Raw genomic sequence first — 21,471 nt, 5'->3', positions numbered from 1 at the left:
CAATACTAGAGAAGCCAATAACTTTCTTCCAATTCGCTGCAGAACAAATACATATAAAAAGTCCTTCTTACCTTCAACAATCCACCTTTGGAATGATCTCCCTGCTGCTATTAAAAATAATCCCTCTCTTTCAAAATTAAAATTGTATTTAAGTGCCAATGCTACTTCAGTGCCAACATATTATTTTGCTGGAACTAGACTTGGTCAAATCTACCATGCTAGATTGCGTATGGAATGTAGTTCCCTAAATGACCATTTATTTAAGAAAAAAATTGTTGAATCTCCGTTGTGTAGTTGTAGGTTATCAAATGAAACTGTCGAACATTATCTTTTATATTGTACCAAATATAGTAACATTAGACAAGACTGTTTTGCTACTTTACCTTTACAAATAACCTTGGATACTTTAGTTTATGGAAACACTAACTTACCGAGAAATACCAACGAAATAGTATTTCAAAGTGTTCAAAATTACATTTTACGCACTAAAAGATTTGAATGATTGTTACATTATTTTTGTATGATAATTAAATATTTATATACATATAGTATCAGTATCGGCGCGTCACCAGCTGGTTGAATATCAATCCGACATACGTCTACTTACTAACTCCTTTCCTTGATCCCCTACTCTCTCTACCCCTCTACTCTGAACTGATAACATGATTTCTCTTGGTTTTTCGATATCCATATGACGTTATTTCTTTAAACATTAATAAATGCTTACAGTGCTGTTAAGTAGAATCACATCAAGGAGACAGATTTATATAAGTGTTCATCACTTGTTTCTGAACCCTTTTCTTTTGTATACCTAAGTACTCTGTAATATGTTATGTAATAAGAAAGAAATAAAGTTTAAACTAAAATGCGAGTTGTCAATTAAGTAACGTATGACCAGCATGAAAAGTTCGTTATAAATGGGCTGGTGGTCGACATCACCATCGCATTGTTTATATAAGTCACGTGATACTATAGATACATAACCAAATATCCCAATTTATCCTGGAGGCAATCCATTTCGAGATACTGGCTTTTTTTTTTTTTTTTATCTAATTCAATAATATAATTTAGTATCTTATACGTAAGTACTGTAAAATTAGATATGGAACAGTCGGTATTTTACTGTTTATTTGAATTGCTAACAAACAAAATGAATGTGGTATGATTTTATTTGTCGTTATGTTATGCCCATATTCAAAATTATATTTCTTTTATAATTATATTTTGTGCATTTAACTGGCTTTTTTTTTTTTTTTTTTTTATCAAATTACGTTTCAGTGTAACTACACAAAACATTTAACATTTTTTACAGTATTTTTTTTTATTTTTACGTTTTATGTTCTATGTGTGATGTAATTTATGTGATATTTGTGTCATGATAAAGGGGCATGTTGCCGGAAAATTTGACATTTCGCTTGCTCGTACTGTTGCTTTGTTTATTGATCATAAATATATACATATGTGTGGGTGAGAGATTGAATTATGTCATACATCTTAACAGGTGTTAATGTATCCAGTAGAATGTCCAGACGTTCTAAATACCCTTTATATTTACATATATCACGTCCAATTACCTTCTACACATGGTACCACAAAGACGCTATGCTAAATTCTGGTTGAAAAAGTGTTTTTGAAGGTATGATAAATTTGAAAAAAAGATTTGGATCTGAGCTTTCTACAAGTTTGAAAATGAAACGGGCTTTCTTGAAAGGTAAGACAAATGAAAATATAACGAATTAATATCATGGTATCAAAAGGTATAGCTGTTTATTAGACAATTACACTGTTCGGTTCCATACTGGTGCACTTTTTAAAATAGTATTTCATTTTACATATCTGTCGCCATATTATCTCTGACTATTTGTGTAAACAGTGTCTTCGTCATATTATCTCTGACTATTCGTGTAAACAGTGTCTTAGTCATATTATCTCTGACTATTCGTGTAAACAGTGTCTTAGTCATATTATCTCTGACTATTTGTGTAAACAGTGTCTTCGTCATATTATCTCTGACTATTCGTGTAAACAGTGTCTTAGTCATATTATCTCTGACTATCTGACTATTTGTGTAAACAGTGTCTTAGTCATATTATCTCTATCTGACTATTCGTGTAAACAGTGTCTTAGTCATATTATCTCTGACTATCTGACTATTCGTGTAAACAGTGTCTTAGTCATATTATCTCTGACTATCTGACTATTTGTGTAAACAGTGTCTTAGTCATATTATCTCTGACTATCTGACTATTCGTGTAAACAGTGTCTTAGTCATATTATCTCTGACTATCTGACTATTCGTGTAAACAGTGTCTTAGTCATATTATCTCTGACTATCTGACTATTCGTGTAAACAGTGTCTTAGTCATATTATCTCTGACTATCTGACTATTTGTGTAAACAGTGTCTTAGTCATATTATCTCTGACTATCTGACTATTCGTGTAAACAGTGTCTTAGTCATATTATCTCTGACTATCTGACTATTCGTGTAAACAGTGTCTTAGTCATATTATCTCTGACTATCTGACTATTTGTGTAAACAGTGTCTTAGTCATATTATCTCTGACTATCTGACTATTCGTGTAAACAGTGTCTTAGTCATATTATCTCTGACTATCTGACTATTCGTGTAAACAGTGTCTTAGTCATATTATCTCTGACTATCTGACTATTCGTGTAAACAGTGTCTTAGTCATATTATCTCTGACTATCTGACTATTTGTGTAAACAGTGTCTTAGTCATATTATCTCTGACTATCTGACTATTCGTGTAAACAGTGTCTTAGTCATATTATCTCTGACTATCTGACTATTCGTGTAAACAGTGTCTTAGTCATATTATCTCTGACTATCTGACTATTTGTGTAAACAGTGTCTTAGTCATATTATCTCTGACTATCTGACTATTCGTGTAAACAGTGTCTTAGTCATATTATCTCTGACTATCTGACTATTCGTGTAAACAGTGTCTTAGTCATATTATCTCTGACTATCTGACTATTCGTGTAAACAGTGTCTTAGTCATATTATCTCTGACTATCTGACTATTTGTGTAAACAGTGTCTTAGTCATATTATCTCTGACTATCTGACTATTCGTGTAAACAGTGTCTTCGTCAAATTACATAAGGCTATAATGATTTGCTTCTTTACAGTGTTTGTAATCAAGATGCGAATAACACATCTTTTATTTCGTATGTTGGTCGTATGCAGTATCGGCTTCGGTGTCACGAGGTGTGGTAATGTAAGGATGTCCAAATTGGTGAAAACCAGCAAACCAGCTAAGATATGCTAACAATATACACATTTATTTACAAACCAAACAAAATAACATATTTACAGAAAACACTAATATCCACTTCGCACACGTCACTACCTCTCATACCTTAGCTCCCAAAGACACTTAAGCCCCTATTCTCAGATATGCTAAGCTATACCTATACACAGAACATAAAATTGATGTCGCGATATGTGAAGTCTTTTCTCCGAGAACACAGTTCATAATCCGGTTTACACTTGGAACTCCATCCTCTTCCGTTTATAGAGGTCACAGTATAAATGGCTTCCTCAACCCGGGCAAGGTCAACACAAGGTCACACTGTTCTCCAAGGAGGCCTAAGTATTTTCAGTACCACATTACGAGGTTACATCAACTCCCAGGTAGCTTCATCCGGAACACTCCTACAGAAATATGGCACACAGCCCCAAGGAGAGTCCTATTTTACAAAGACATGGCACATAGCCGCTTGGACACACAGTCCTGGACAAAGTAGAGGGCACACAGCCCAAGTACAGCTTACAGTCCCATGGACACACAGTCATGGACAAACACCGCTTCGAAGCATACAGCTTTGAAAAACTATTTACAGGCACACAGCCATTAGCACCCAGCTAATAAAATTGTCATACTGGCAGACCCCAATCCTAGGCTCCCCAAAAGCCAACATCATCTGGAAGTAGGCACACAGCCCTCCCAATAGTACTCTGGCAATACATTGAGCCCAGCCTAACACAACCTCCTCCGTCGAAGTTCTGTCTGGTACTGTCCAACCCCACCTAGGGTACCTGACAAAATACATGGCACGTGCATGCTCAGCACAAGTTCCTCAACTTACTTGAGAAACACCCAGTACATACACTGGCCTACACTGGTCTACCCAGTTTTCTGACTTACCCTGAAAACAGGACATGCATTACAGGTATATGGATGTACCGTCACAGTTGAGTAACCTCAATAGTAAATAATAGTAACTGCAGTAGTAAGGAGTATCCTGACAACATCCCCCATCTTAAGATTAAAATACCTTTTAAATATATATACAACTTACCTGATTCACTGAAAGTAGTTTCTGAGATCTAACTCTCATACAAACGACTGAGATAGTCAGCCCCAACATTGTCACGTCCTGGAATTGCTTCAATATTGAAGGTGTATGACTGTAGGAAAAGTGCCCACCTCATAACTGACCAACTTTGCTTTGTTCATATATATCAATGGTTGATGGTCGGTCTGCAAAATGAAGGTACGGTCATACAAATAGGGTCAAAACTTCTGTATTCCCCACATGGCTGCCAAACACTCCCTTTCTATCACCGAATATGCCTGTTGACAAGGTAACAGCTTCTTACTGGCATAAGCCACAGGATATGTTTCACCATCCCATTCCTGTAACAAAATGGCGCCTAATCCACAGTTTGATGCATCAGTTCTTAACACAAAAGGTCTCTCACAATCTGGCAAATGGAGAATCGGTTCCTTCGTTAGGATTTGTTTAAGTTCTTGGTATGCCAGCTCATGTTCCTGCTTCCATTTCACTGCGTTTGGTTCCCCTTTCCTAGTTAAATTTGTGAGGGGTAGAGCTACTGTCGCGAAATTGGACACAAACTTGCGGTAGTATCCCAAAAGTCCTAGAAAGGATCTTACCTGCTTTTTGGTCTGAGGTCGGGGTGCATCCTTAATAGCCTGTATCTTCTTTGGATGAGGGCGTAACTTACCATCCCCGATGAAATGTCCCAAAAATTCAAGGTTAAAATAACCCACCATACACTTGATTGGTCTGTCAAAAATCCTACTCCACTAAGTCTCCTAAATAGTTCCTGAAGAGCATTAATATGATCTGCCCAGGTTTCTGTATGGATAAGGATGTCATCAAGAAAACTGTCCACATTCTCCATCCCTCGTAGAAGTATCGTCATCATCCGATTGAAAGTAGCTGGAGCATTCACTAACCCAAACGGCATTACGGTAAACTGGTAAAGACCATCTGGAGTAATAAACGCAGTGTACTGGCTAACACTGATTTGCCAGTATCCTTTACTAAGATCCACCTTTGAAAAATACTTACTTTTTCCTATCTTGGAAAATATTTCCTCCGGATCGGCCATCGGCTCTGCATCAAACACTGATACAGCGTTGAGCTTTCTGAAATCTATACAAAATCGGTTGCTGCCATCTGGTTTCTTTACTAGAACTATGTGCGAGGCATAGGGAGAGGACGAGTTTTCTTTAACCCCCATTTCCAGCATGTGGACCTCCTCTCTGACAGTATCACTCATCGCATGGGGTATTTGGTATGGTCGAGAACGGATAGGTTCCTCAGATGTCAGTTGAACGTTATGCTCTCCAATGTTACACTAACCTGGTAAATCTGTCAGGGTTTCTCCGTACGTCTTTAAGACAGTCAGTACTTCTTGGGTCTGGCTCTCACTCAAATCCTCAGAGATATGTACATCCTCAGTTGTCTCTTTTGACACCATCTGTAGTAGATCTATTAAAGCCTTCTTTGTCATGTTCAGTTCCCCACTAACATCACCATCCTCTATCGCAGCTGCAGAGGCTGTTCTCAGCATTCCCACCTCCTGTACTTTCTGAGGGTCATCATTTCCTAATCTTCTTACATACCTTTTTAACAGATTTGCATGGTACACCTTCAGTTTATCCTTTACCCAAATCCTGTAATCATTCTCCCCAATACACTCAACTATGTCATAGGGCCCTTGCCATTGCATCAGCAGCTTGTTTCTGTCTGTCGGTAAAAGCATAAAGACTTGCTCTCCTGCTTTGAAACGTCTCTGTTTTGCCTTTTTATCAAAGTGATGCTTATATTTTTTCTGAGACTTACGCAATTCCTCTCTGGCAAGCCGACAGGTCTCCTCTAAGGTGTTTCTCAAATCCAACACAAACTGATAAGTAGACTTTATCTCTGGCGTTTCCACATCCTGAGTCCAAAACTCCCTTAGTATAATCATGGGACCACGAACAGTTCTACCATACAGGAGTTCAAATGGGGAGAATCCTAAGCTGTCCTGAGGAGCTTCTCGATAAGCAAATAAAAGTGCTCCAAGATATCTGTTCCAATCCTTAGGCTGCTCTGCACACATCTTTCTGAGCATAGACTTCAGAGTCACATTGAATTTCTCCACCAACCCATTACACATAGGATGGTATGGACTTGTAGTTAACTGTTGCATGGATAACAAACGTCCCACCTCTCTCATGAGTTCTGAGGTAAATTGAGATCCCCGATCAGATCAAATTTCTCTTGGAATGCCTACACGGGAAAACATTTCCACCAGTGCCTCAACTACCGTCTCAGTATCTATGTTCTTCAAGGCTGTGGCCTCAGGATAACGAGTGGGATAGTCGACCACAGTAAGTGTGTACCTGTTCTTTTGTTCAGTCACTGGGTGAATGGGTCCTATCAAGTCCACGACAACCTTTCGAAATGGTTCATCTATTAATGGCATTTCCGTCAATGGTACTTTACTCACTTTCCCCTTAGGAAACATCTTTGACATATATCACAGGAACGGCAAAACCTTTTCATCCTGGATCCCTGGCCTGAGAAAAAAGACTCGTGATCAATGGCCATTACATGGTTCCTCAACCTTTTTGGCACCACCAATTGTGTAAACTCCTTACCCCGTTCCACCTTTGCCGACTGAAACTTCCGATAGATCCTTTAGATTCGACAAACCATACAGTATTGTACCTACCAGTTTTCCTTTTCTCTCCTGTTTTGACCAAACTCCTCAAGTGTCGTAGAGAGTCGTCTTTTTCCTGGGCTTCCTTGATATCTTTCCTATCTAGATTCAAATCCAGAATAGATGGTACACGTAGTGGTTTCATCTTTTTACCTTTCTGGCTTCTTCTCTCTACGGCCTGACTTCTGAATTACTTCCCTTTGGAGTATCATCTAGATCCTTCAGACCTTTCTCATACTGCTGTTTCTTCCACATGGGATCAGGGTCTCCTGGGTTTCTAGCCCCATCAACATTCCCAATAATCAGGCCATATATAGTATTGTCAAAGCACGAGGCTTCTACCTCACCTTTCAGATAGGGGTATCCACTATGATATATGCGACCGGTACTTGCCTAACTGTGCTATCAAGGAGAACAAATGATACCATCCTCCCAGTTAACTGTGATTTCTCTACCAATTCCTTACGTACTACAACTCCGCTGCACCCGGTATCTCTAAGTACTGACACCCTTGATTGACCGACATAACCATCAGTTACTGGTAAACATGAGGAAATGTTTAATCGTACCTACTCCGTCATTACCACATGCTGCGCTCAACACTGGTAAGTGATGCCCACACTCAAGCACCACATGATCCTCTGTAGTACAGTCCTATAGACCCAAGTTAACTGACACAACACATCCTGCTGACATTGCAGAGCGGTTACTGTCTTTCATAGCTTTGTTACTACTACTCTTGTTATTCTTTTTAACTCCCCTGTTTTTAGGGGTTATCACATTGTCAGTATCTGAATTACAACCGCAACATAGACACTCATCTGTTGGTAATCCTGTTACCATGCTCGATGACTTTGTTTCTTCTTAATAGGACAATTTTTTGCAAGGTGCCCCTTATCAGAACAGACATAACATCTCCGTTCATCTTTCCGGGAAGAATCTTCATCTTTTGGTGTATTGGACTTCTGAGATCTGCCACTATGTCCCTTACTTACCGTAAATGCTGCCAAATCTGCTCCTTTATGAGCTTCTAAATACTAATCAGCGAACTGTGCCATCTCAGTTACATTCACCAGCTTTCTCTCTTTCAAAAACAAAACAAGAGGTGTATTACTAGCATTGATGAACTGTTCCTGTAATAGAAGATCTCTTAGACCTTCATATGTATGCAGTGTTTTTGTAAGATCTACCCACCTGGTTAAATAGTTTTCCAGCCGGGTTACGAACTGTACCGAAGTCTCACCTGTATCTGGCTTACAGCTACTAAACTTCTGCCTAAACCCCTCCTCTGATAGTTGAAATCTCTTCAGGAGTGCTAACTTCAGTGTATCATACACTAAAGCATCTTCTGCAGATAGCCTATTGTAAACTTCTAGTGACTTCCCCTTTAACAATGCACTAAGATGAGTTGCCCACTCAGCTTGATCCCATTTAACAGTATAAGCAAACCTTTCGAACCTATTGAGATATGCGTCAATGTTATCCTTGCTTACATCAAAAGAGGGTAACTTGGGTAATTTGGCCTTAACTACATTAGAGTCGTTTCCCCAAGTTACAGCGCTAGCTAGTATGGCGGTTACATCGGGAGCATTCAGGAAAGCTGTCGCGAAAAGAATTCTTCACCAACAAAGTCACAAATTGTCCCAAAAGAGACCAGAGAATTTGTTACAGATTTATTTGTACCAATCGCAACGTGTTTATAACATTTCAGACATTTTGGTAGGTTTGGTCAACATGCAGTGCAAATTGATGCTTAAACAATAGAGGCATGTAATTCTATATAACAATGATCTAACATCTCTAAATACGTCTGATAACCACAAAAGCAGATCAGGATAAGTTTATATAGAAATTACGCAAATTATTGCATTATGGGGCTGGTGCACCATCCCAATTACACAGGTTTGACCTTTCTTTCCATTTCTTTGGATTTTTCTCCTAGACTTCAAAATTGAGGCCGGTTACATCTCTGGCGAGTCGTAAACGGATGAATTAGCTATACGATGCAGATTAATTTATTGCTTGCTCTGCTGTATCTAACTCTAAAGTATTTCCAGCTAGATGAAAATTTTCAGGTCCCTTGGGTACAGACCAGGGCAGGTCTATATTCACTTAGACTGTAACCTATTGTCTGTGATATAGACCAAGGTTGGTGAAATTCACCCAGACTTAAAGACTTAACTAATTCTCAGGTTCGTATGATACAGACCAAGGTTGGTCAATATTTTCCTAGACTTAAACACCTAACTAATTCTAAGGTTCGTATGATACAGACCAAGGTTGGTCAAAATTTACCTAGACTTAAACACTTAACTAATTCTCAGGTTCATGATACAGACCAAGTAAGGTCCATACTCACCAAGACTGTAAGTAATTATGAGGTCCCTGTAATACACACCAGAGGAGGTTAATATCAAACTCGACTGTAACTTATTATCAGGTGTTTGTGATAAAGACCATGGTTGGTCCATATTGATCAAGAATGTAACAAATTCACAAGCCTCTGTAATACATACAACGGTAGGTACATATTCACTTAGACAGTAACTCATTCTTAAACCCTTGTATTGCAGACAAAGATAGGTCAGTATTCAAATTGACTGCAACTAATTTTCAGGTCCATGTGATGCAGACCGAAGTAGGTCAGTATTCACCTTGACTGTAACTAATTTTCAGGTCAATGTATTGCAGATGAAGTTACATCAATATTCACCTTGACTGTAACTAATTTTCAGGTCAATGTATTGCAGATGAAGTTACATCAATATTCACCAAGACTGTAACTAATACTAATGCTGTGATATAATCCAATCATATCAACCTAGACTGTAACTTAATTTCAGGTCTCTGTGCTAAAGATCAGGGTCGGTCCATATTGATCAGGACAGTAACTAATGTTCATACTCAAGTCTCTGTGGTACAGATCAGTATTCTCCAAGATTGTTAATTCTCAGGTCCCTGTTACACAGAACTGAGTAAGTCCAACTAGTTCTCACATCCCTTTTAACTTAATTTGACTTGATGCAATGGACACTCCTCTGTCGTATAAGGTTAGACATTCATGTTGAGTCAGCTTTAAATTATCTTTCATAGTATCTGGATTTTTTTTAATTTCTTGCCAAGGATGAAACAAGTTTATAAATTTGAATTCCAGTTTTTAAAGTAAATCAAATCATCATTCTACAGGTTTTATGAGAAGGAAGAAAAATAACGAATTTGGTGTGTTATTCATTTATTGCAATAAACTATAAGAAAAACTTGAGACAACCTCTATTAAGATTTTATTACTATGCTGTAAAATTTAATTTCCTTGGGAAATCAGATATGTTTGGTTATCATTAATTTGACTGGTGGTTCCATTGTTATTTACCTTGTTCTTATTTCAGAACGTGATGTTACTTATTTGGATTAACCAAGATTTACATGTCATCAATGAAGCAGAAAACATTAATTTTTTCTGAATCCTTCGTCTCATTCTCCTTGTATTTTTGAGGAATCTTCAAGAAAATCTTTCTTTTGCTCATATTTTTCCCTGGTTTCATCGAATATGAGTTTGAATTAAGATTTTTAGAGCATTAACAAAAACATCCATCTCTGATCCTTCAAAGATATTATAGACAGCTGACCTTAAAGTGTACTACTGCAAAAACAAATAAGCTTATCAGTGAATGGACACATTATAGCCATTTTATAATGAAAAGCTCTACATCAACAGAACTCTAAAAATTTCAGAGTCAGAAGAAACACCCTATTCTTTACAAGATTAGAGTCACAACCATGTATCATAAATATATCAACAGTTCACCAGGAGTGTTCACTACAAAAAATCCCTAGTCTTAACCGATGTTATAGTTTGGAGGCTAAAATATTGGAAAACAAACTTTAATAAAAATTTTGCAATGCCTTAATTTGTAAGTACATCAAAAATGGTAATGATAAACAGGAAGATATATCCTAGTTATCACCATTGCAGGGAGGAAACTTATCAGGTTTTTTCCTAAGACCAGCACTGAATTCACCTGAGATGAAGCGCTCTTGCTGACAAAGTTTCTTAGAACATGTATGATTATCATAACTGTGTGTTTTCTAGTCCTATTCCTTCACATTCAATTATAGTTGAGGTCTTTGATATTTCTTTCACATCAAATTTTGCCTGAAAAAAAATAAAAGAGATATTATGATAAATTTGTATTTTCACCATTACCCAATCCGTCATATCATATAGACAAGCTTGTTATTACTACTCGTAATTATACATAATAAAGTTACAGAGCAGTATACAACTCACTATAGACTACTTTACTTTGAACTCGTCAAAATAAGCTCTGACTTTAGGGATTAACTCTTTTGTATTGATACTTTAGATTGGGATTCATATTTGTGGTGAGCTATGTTTGCTGGTGGCTTCTGAGTATGAAAGTGTACTTATAGATGTTAGAAGGTTGGCTATGTACAATGTATGGTAATGGTTTCTGTGTGTGTGGAAGTGTACATACAGATGTTAGATGGCTGGCTCTGCAGAGTGCAGGTTTCTGTGGGTGGAAGCGTGCGGACAGATGTTAGATGGTTGGCTCAGTATAGTGCTGGTTTGTGTGTGTGGAAGTGTACATACGGATGTTAGATGGTTAGCACTGTATAGTGCTGGTTTGTGTGTAGAAGTGTACATACAGATGTTAGATGGTGGGTTCTGTATAGTGCTGGTTTGTGTGTGAGGAAGTGTACATACAGATGTTAGATGGCTGGCACTGTATAGTGCTGGTTTGTGTGTGTATGGAAGTGTACATATAGATGTTAGATGGTTGGCACTGTGTAGTGCTGGTTTCTGTGTGTGGAAGTGTACATACAAATGTTAGATGGTTGGCTCTGTATAGTGCTGGTTTGTGTGTAGAAGTGTACATACAGATGTAAGATGGTTGGCTCTGTATAGTGCTGGTTTGTATGTAGAAGTGTACATACAGATGTAAGATGGTTGGCTCTGTATAGTGCTGGTTTGTATGTAGAAGTGTACATACAGATGTTAGATGGTTGGCTCTGTATAGTGCTGGTTTGTGTGTGTGAAGTGTACATACAGATGTAAGATGGTTGGCTCTGTATAGTGCTGGTTTGTGTGTAGAAGTGTACATACAGATGTTAGATGGTTGGCTCTGTATAGTGCTGGTTTGTGGGTAGAAGTGTACATACAGATGTTAGATGGTTGGCTCTGTATAGTGCTGGTTTGTGTATTTAGAAGTGTACATACAGATGTAAGATGGTTGGCTCTGTATAGTGCTGGTTTGTGTGTAGAAGTGTACATACAGATGTTAGATGGTTGGCTCTGTATAGTGCTGGTTTGTGTGTGGACGTGTACATACAGATGTTAGATGGTTGGCTCTGTATAGTGCTGGTTTGTGTGTAGAAGTGTACATACAGATGTTAGATGGTTGGCACTGTATAGTGCTGGTTTGTGTGTAGAAGTGTACATACAGATGTTAGATGGTTGGCTCTGTATAGTGCTGGTTTGTGTGTGTAGAAGTGTACATACAGATGTTAGATGGTTGGCTCTGTATAGTGCTGGTTTGTGTGTAGAAGTGTACATACAGATGTTAGATGGTTGGCTCTGCAGAGTGCAGGTTTCGGTGAGTGGAAGTGTGCGGACAGATGTTAGATGGTTGGCTCTGTATAGTGCCGGTTCCTGTGTGTGTGGAAGTGTACATACAGATGTGAATTGGTTGGCTATGCATAGTGCTGGTTTGTGTATTTAGAAGTGTACATATAGATGTTAGATGGTTGGCTCTGTATAGTGCTGGTTTGTGTGTGTGGAAGTGTACATACAGATGTTAGATGGTTGGCTCTGTATAGTGCTGGTTTGTGTGTGTGGAAGTGTACATACAGATGTTAGATGGTTGGCTCTGTATAGTGCTGGTTTGTGTGTGTGTGTGTAAATGTACATACAGATGTTAGATGGTTGGCACTGTGTAGTGCTGGTTTCTGTGTGTTTGGAAGTGTACATATAGATGTTAGATGGTTGGCTCTGTATAGTGCTGGTTTCTGTGTGTGGAAGTGTACATACAGGTGTTAGATGGTTGGCGAGGTATGATATTGGTTTCTGAGTGTGGAGATGTATGTGTAGATGTTAGAAGGTTTGCTATGTATGGCAGTGATATGTATGTGTGGAAGTGTACATACAGATGTTAGAAAGCTGGCTATAAGTATGATGGTTTCTAAGGTACCTGTAGATGCCACCGTTTGGTGGTGTTGATACCAGTTTCTCAGATGGTATGGTAATTTGTGATGTTAAGGTTTGGCATATGCATGTGTATGTTAGTTTCTGAGTGTGGTGATTATAAATTTAATTGTTTGGCTACGTGTATGGCAGTTACTAAGTGTGGTATGGTACTAACAAATACTTAAAGTTTGGCTACTTGTATAGCGATTTCTGAGTGTGGTGTTTTGCTTACAAATGTTGGAAGTCTGGCATTGTGTATGGCGGTTCTGAGAGTTGTGAGGAACTAAGAGATGTGAAGGTTTGGCTATGTGAATGATTGTTTCTGAGTGTAGTAATTTACTTTCAGATGTTAAGGTTTGGCTATGCACATGTTGGTTTCTGCATCTGATATGGTACTTAAAGATATTAAGGTTTGGCTATGTGTATGACGTTTGCTGAGTGTGGTGAGGAACACAGAAATAGGAAGGTTTGGCTATGTGTATGATGTTTGCTGAGTGTGGTGAGGAACACAGAAATATTAAGGTCTGGCTATGTGTATGACGTTTGCTGAGTGTGGTGAGGAACACAGAAATAGGAAGGTTTGGCTATGTGTATGACGTTTGCTGAGTGTGGTGAGGAACACAGAAATGAAGGTTTGGCTATGTGTATGACGTTTGTGTGTGTGGTGAGGAACACAGAAATAGGAAGGTTTGGCTATGTGTATGACGTTTGCTGAGTGTGGTGAAGGAACACAGAAATGTTAGGAAGGTTTGGCTATGTGTATGACGTTTGTGTGTGTGGTGAGGAACACAGAAATAGGAAGGTTTGGCTATGTGTGTGTGTACGTTTGCTGAGTGTGGTGAGGAACACAGAAATATTAAGGTCTGGCTATGTGTATGACGTTTGCTGAGTGTGGTGAGGAACACAGAAATAGGAAGGTTTGGCTATGTGTATGACGTTTGCTGAGTGTGGTGAGGAACACAGAAATAGGAAGGTTTGGCTATGTGTATGACGTTTGCTGAGTGTGGTGAGGAACACAGAAATAGGAAGGTTTGGCTATGTGTATGACGTTTGCTGAGTGTGGTGAGGAACACAGAAATAGGAAGGTTTGGCTATGTGTATGACGTTTGCTGAGTGTGGTGAGGAACACAGAAATAGGAAGGTTTGGCTATGTGTATGACGTTTGCTGAGTGTGGTGAGGAACACAGAAATAGGAAGGTTTGGCTATGTGTATGACGTTTGCTGAGTGTGGTGAGGAACACAGAAATAGGAAGGTTTGGCTATGTGTATGACGTTTGCTGAGTGTGGTGAGGAACACAGAAATAGGAAGGTTTGGCTATGTGTATGACGTTTGCTGAGTGTGGTGAGGAACACAGAAATAGGAAGGTTTGGCTATGTGTATGACGTTTGCTGAGTGTGGTGAGGAACACAGAAATAGGAAGGTTTGGCTATGTGTATGACGTTTGCTGAGTGTGGCTGTGTATGACGTTTGCACAGAAATGTTGGTTTGGCTATGTGTATGACATTTGCTGAGTGTGGTGAGGAACACAGAAATAGGAAGGTTTGGCTATGTGTATGATGTTTGCTGAGTGTGGTGAGGAACACAGAAATAGGAAGGTTTGGCTATGTGTATGATGGGTGATCTGGTACACAAAGATATTAAGGTTTGGCTATGTGTATGACGTTTGCTGAGTGTGGTGAGGAACACAGAAATAGGAAGGTTTGGCTATGTGTATGATGGGTTCTGAGTGCGGTATGGTACATACAGTTGTAAGAAGTTTCGGAGTTTACAGACATTAGAAGTTTTGCTATGTGTATGACGGCTGCTGAGTGTGGTATGATACTTACATTTGTTAGAAGTTTGGCTATATGTATGGCCGTTTCTGTATGAAGGGACAAAGGTCCACATTTTATCTGCGACTTTCCTTTAGCCAGAGCCATCAGCAGTATTAACTGTTAAAAACCAATGCCATAAAAAATAGACTAAGTATTGTGACCTTGAATGTTATCCTGAAGCCTCCAAAGATTAGCTCCTTTTTCACTCTTCCATTGTTAACAATTGATGGACATTTGACAAAATTTTGTTTTCCATTAGTCTGGTTTATGTCCTTTACCAACCAATTTCACAAACTACATGCCAACTGAAAATATTTTTCAACTTCCAAAATAAATGTTAAAACCGCAACCATGACTTTTGCATCTAAACCAAAGACTTTACTAGAAAATTTAATTTCTAATCAAAGACTAATTCATTGTTTAGCACCAGTATGTCCCTGTTCTACAATGGAGTCCAATACTACATAATGTACACATGATATGTGAATGATAAAACCTTTGGCCAATGTTTCATATCAGTTTTTAAAATGTGGATTGTTGATGTTAAGGTAACAAAAGTTTTTCAAAGTTTAGTAAGTCTATTTGATAATGATACTTACCTGATCTTGTAAAAAGTCATCCACACAACCCCCATGACACAGATTATTAAGTAAGGCTTCAGCTGCAGTCTCTCCCACCTGTTCAGCAGGTACCCCTGCAGATAGAGGACACAAACTTCAACTTAAAGGATAAATGTTTCATTTCAGCGACAGATGTTTCTTTGTGTAAATATACTTATCACAGAATAATACAGAACAAAGTATAAATGAGACGTTAGACTTGTAGAAGTCAAAAAGATAAATAAATACAAATACCTTGGACATGGTATTGTCTTACTTCTCATTTCACTTCCCTAAGGACATTTTACAAGCTTGCCGCAGCACTATTATTATCTCGATGATTACCCAATAAAGCAAGCACATAAAATATGTTTCTTTTTACTATTTTAGATGTCCAATCAGTGAATAGTGTACTGTCATCAAGACTTTGTCATTTGCACTCATGACTTGACATAGGAAACAGACATTTTTTGAAAGCTTGCAAACACTTTCAATCACAAGTTTCAATCACTGATTGTGTTAAAACCCAACATCTTTTCAAATACTAATAATACCAGGCTGATGAATCCCTTCCCAAATACGAGATTGTATCAAGTCTCCAACAGAAGATTGATATGACCAGCTTTGATTCAAACTGGTACATGTTACAACGACTAACCTATTTTATACATGTATGTAACAGCACTTTGGATATGTGTATCCATAGAAGTAAATTAACCAAGGAAAGAAAATATGATAATTAAAATGAACATTAATCCAACTCAACCCCTCTTGTAATTAAAACTAAGTTTTTCATTCCGTAATTTGATCAAAGAAGGATTAATTACATGAATTGTTAATTATATGTGTTACAAATATAAAAAAAAATGTTGTGAACTTCCTAATATTGATTAATTCTAACTGTACTACAAGGTTAATTGAAAAGCTCTTTGTTTTCTTTTTCAGTTTCTAGAACAGCAAATTACGAAAAATCTAGAAATAAAACCATTCTATAAAATAATAATAATTTCACTACAAAATTACCTAAACACTGGAGAATCAATCACAACAGGCAGGAAGTGGTTTATAATGATTTATTAGGTATTGTTTACTGGACCCATCTACCCATCATTTAACAGTACAAAGTATTGGCTCTACTACCTGACCACAATAAAATGATATTATAGAGACACAATATTTGGTTATGACACTGTATGGCAGTTTGAGAATATGGTATTTAAATATTAATGATCTTACCTTTCTTTCCTAGTGCTGATCCAGCCAGTACCAATCCTTCAGAAGTCTCTGCAACTACTCTGTCAGATTAAAAACATAAAATGGTTCAAATATATTGGTTGTTACTTCATAACTTTATCATTTGAAGGAAACCACAAAAAAAGTATGAGACTCAATAAATGTGAATTCAATAAAATACCAACGATTTCAAACCGCTTACAACTTTAAAACTAATTCAAGGATGAGACATAATTTATCAAAATTAAATATCAAATAAAAAATCTAAAACAAAAAATTATCGATGTGAATGAACTTTAATATGTAAAACGGTTTTTTTTTTTTTGCAGATTTAAAAAAGAAAACAAAAAGTATATTTCATAAGATAACACAAAGACTTACATGATACCTGTAGCAGTACCAACAGCCATATGTGGAGGCTCCTTCACCACATCTATACTTATAGGTACATCAGGCAAGTCTTTACGTATAAGAGCTTTTGCATGTTTCTCCATTATAGCTGCTACCTTTAAGAAGGAATACATCAATCATTGTGAAATGTTAAAGAAAAAGTCTGATAGGTGTAATCTGCTATAACACAGAGAATGCCAATATCACCATCTCAATTGATTTCATCGGGTCAGCCTGATATTGGCTTAATTATGACCTGTTTAAATAATGAAAAATGCTAGAACCTCCTGATATTTTGAATTTATCAATATTTAAAACTTTCATCAGAGAGAAAAATAACTAACGAAATATGTCAATTCTAATTTGATGAAACAATGGCTATATAGAAACAAAAGAAAGATTTACACAGAGATCCCTCAAAAAGAACAAGGCAATTAAGACCAGGTGTTCTGGAAGGAAAAACATCTTCTGTTTCATCAACAACACCCATCCAGTAAATTCTGTTCAATCCAAGTAAGTAATGTCAAGTTCCAAAATGAGAACAAGATGGTACACAAGGTTGATAAAATCAATCATCTCTACTTCATGGATGAACATCACTGGTCAAAGTGTTACTAAAAGATGCATGTTATTTTGTACCTTTATTGGAAGAGCTCCAGCCACAAAGGCACGTCCTGAGATCTTTACTACCTTTCCAACATCCATCATTTTCACTGGACTAAGGTATTTTACTGGATATGATGTGATTTCCACTTCCCCTCCACCTTTTGGAAAGTAACCCCTACAAAGTATTTTCAAACATGGAAAATATCATCATATTGATTTAAAACCAGAAAATATCTTAAGATAATATGTTTTTGCAAATTCATTGATGGTTGTCTAAAGTCTGGAATATTGACCACAGAAAGCCTTAAACATCAACTAATCCAGAGTCTTCTCTTCACTGAGCTTTGCATTAATCTTATCTCACCCAAACGCCGCCCCATTCCCCCAACAAAAAAAAACAAAAACAAAATATGAAGTCAAATGAGAGAATGCTTTGATATCCTAAATCAGATATTGCTAACACTCACAAATTTAACTTTACCTTCTCTTGATGTTAATATCCATCTTCATTCCAAATCTAGCAACCATAGGTTGAAATACCTGAAACAAAGCAAAGATATGAATTATCACCTGTTTCAGAAATTATTGTCTCAAAAGCATTCCTCATTTATGGGTTATTGAAAGTGTATGAATGCTGGAAACGTAATTTCTATATATATATGTTGATTGTTACAAAGTGTCTTTTTACATTAAGAAAGCAGTTTATTCTGTCTTCACTGTAGTCAGATCTATTAAGAAGGTATCATCTTCAAACTTCATATTGTCTTAGTCAGCAACATGTGAAATGAGAATATATGTATTTATGATATATTCCCAAATTGAAGACCCCTGTACATAGTCTGGAAATTTCCTAATGTATTGTGTGACTTACATAGTTGTAATAGTCCACTTGTGGTGCCATGTCAGCATTGGTGCCACCCCTCAAGGTCAGGTGGGACTCCCCAGAACCATACAGCAAACAGGGTAAGGCAGCCTGCATCAACAGACAGATACTCCTACAAGATAGAGTCAATTAAGAGACAAGTGCTGCTACAACGTACAGTAAATTAAGAGACAGTTACTTATCTTAGTGAAACTTTAAAGTAACAGTATTGAACTTGGTATGTCAATTGTGGTTAATGTTAGTTAAAATCCATGTAACAGATAGATTTGTGTCTGTTTACCTAATAATTCTGTCTTTGTATCTTTAAAGACATTCTATACAGGTCTCTACCTCAATTTGAAGAAGGTAGATTTCTAAGATTGAAAATTTAAAACATTGTTTTTTATCCTGATTTTTAACAATAATGACATCTTAATATCAAATAAACTCACCCAGCAGTACCAGGATCAGCCAAATAAGACCCAGACTTCACTTTACCAGGATGAAATACAATGTCTTGTGATGAAACATCTCCACCAACTAATCGACCTCCACAAATATCATTTATCAGTATGAGGCCGGAGAGATGTTGAGGTCTGTTAAACAGAAGTATCAACAAATTTGTACCAAGATTTATTGATAAGCTGCATTCAAACCAACACTATTTATTAGTTCTTTGGTTCCAATCTATGGTCTTCAATATATATACATTTATTATTAACATAAGACTGAACGGATATCTGTCTAAGGATTACGTTCTTAAAAGTTCATAAATGTTAAACAAACATATAATTTAACCTCTGTGTTTAAGACAACAAGTGCTTGTAAGTTACCAATGGTTCTTCAAAACACTAAATAAGCTGTAATAATATCAAACAAATTTACCGAAGTCCTGGTTTACTCCGACCAGCTCTGATGTTGTATACTCGAATTGGGCAGCATCTCACACAGCTTAAAGCTGCAGCATTTCTCAAAATCTGACCTCCCTATCAAGAAAAAGTATTTTTTTATTAACAATCATAACAATGCTGTCATCTTCTCATCTTCTTTTACCATAAATCTGCAATCACATTGTAACTGTTAAAACCCTACCATTTAATCATTTAAGTAATTTTGCATGCTTCGCTAAATAACTTTCGCAATAAAAAAAGCAATAAACCAATAAAAAAACAAAAAAGAAATTTTGTCATTTATGACACTCTTAACATTATTCCCTTCCTTCATGCCTTCACAATGGACTTATCAACTGGATGACATTGCTGATGAGCCTGCATTGCATAGTTACTGTAAATAAAACTGATGCCTGTTTAATCTCTACTCTGTTTAACTGTAGTTTTGTACAATGTAACACTTTGTTGAAATCTACAGCTAAATATTTCACAATGGTACATGTAGGTCTATCAAAGCTTGGCAAGTACATGTGAATCAATGATGGAATTTTCTACCTATGTACTAGTTACATTAATGTAGCCATTAAACAACTTTACAAATCTGTTCAAATGCCAGGTATCGATATTAATAGTACCTGTCTATTATTTGTACTTATAATGTAACAGTGGGAATTCCAAGAGGCAATTTCATGTAAAATTTATAGGGGCAACGTCAGTTTAAAATATAACAGCTTGAAAATGATTGATCGGATAATGAATCCATTGGGAAAGTAAAATTAAGTCAATATTTGTTTCAATAAGTATAAAACAATAAAAACTTGAATCTAAAGCTTTAGTAAAGGCGCACACATTTACACATATATCTAACACTTTTGCACCATAAATGTATTTTGATTTTTATTTTCATCAAAATGTTATTATCGTTCAAATTATGATTTTATGTAATACTCGTGGGTCACACGAAGCTAACTCAAGCGTCTTTGTGATTTAGTGATGTCATCAGAAACGGGAGTGCAGTCTTATGTCCGATACACATGTCGATCATTTCAGGTGAGCGAATTTAGGGTCGTATCTGGATATTTTTGTAGAAAAAAATCTGGTATTTCACTAATCAGTTCTTAAACAAATCTTATTGTATAAACACAGTTCAAGTCATTTATGTATTTGTTTGGTCGCATTTCATCAACAAGGTATACCTATCGAAAAATGATTCTTAAGATGTCCGCATCTAATGCGCCAATGATATCTTGGACAAAACTCTCCTCAGTCCATCAATCGTGGCTGTAAGTCCTCACAAATACTTACTCCTTCAAGGACAGAACCATCAATTTCGATTGGCGTCTCGAAATTATTTGATGCCATTCTTTTCAGAGCAAATCTTATTTTGACACTTGAGGGAATGCGGGCCCGAATACACACGATTATTGCACAAGTCGGCACAAACATAAAGATCGATGTAAAATATCAGCTTAACCGAAGTTTGGCGATGTATGTGTTCCCTACAAACGCATATGGGACAAAGATTCTTCGTATTAGTAGTATTCAACACGAGACCGGTGAACATCGTTCCGTCGTAGTTACAGTCGCATGAAACACACCGAAACATCAAAAGAGTTTTAATATAATATTGACTTAGTAGATGTCATTTTGTATGTGTTTATGTTGTTTTTGTTTTGATACGGACGACATTCTTAAGGGGTCTTGCTATATATCTGATTTCTCTTAAAATTTAATTAAAAACATAAAATTCATATTGAAATATAAATGATCGAAATTCAATATCGACTGATCAGAGGTAACCGTAGCGTGCTTGACACATCCAATTTATTTGATCTGATACAGAGATACATTTTATTGTGACAAATGTAAGATCTTAAGATCTTTTGACA

General features: G+C 36.9%; 1 protein-coding gene across 1 annotated transcript; it reads right to left on the bottom strand.

Annotated features, from left to right (window-relative positions):
* Window positions 1-10,197: 10,197 nt before the first annotated feature.
* On the bottom strand, window positions 10,198-21,028 carry LOC132550965 (RNA 3'-terminal phosphate cyclase-like). The gene is made up of 11 exons (XM_060215066.1): window positions 20,888-21,028; window positions 19,578-19,678; window positions 19,145-19,288; window positions 18,702-18,825; window positions 18,312-18,370; window positions 17,864-18,005; window positions 17,216-17,340; window positions 16,838-16,896; window positions 15,602-15,696; window positions 15,015-15,119; window positions 10,198-11,135 (listed from the first exon to the last, which is right to left on the bottom strand). The coding sequence occupies exons 1-11, from the start codon at window positions 21,026-21,028 to the stop codon at window positions 11,052-11,054; spliced, it is 1,179 nt and encodes a 392-aa protein (XP_060071049.1). The 3' UTR covers window positions 10,198-11,051.
* Window positions 21,029-21,471: the final 443 nt, after the last annotated feature.

Source organism: Ylistrum balloti, unplaced genomic scaffold (genome assembly GCF_031769215.1).
Source record: "Ylistrum balloti isolate Yb309-2 unplaced genomic scaffold, AGI_CSIRO_Ybal_v1 Utg370160, whole genome shotgun sequence".
NCBI classification, from domain to species: Eukaryota; Metazoa; Mollusca; class Bivalvia; order Pectinida; family Pectinidae; genus Ylistrum; species Ylistrum balloti.
The sequence above is the reverse complement of the archived record's forward strand: the minus strand, read 5'-3'. Positions and strand labels throughout refer to the sequence as shown.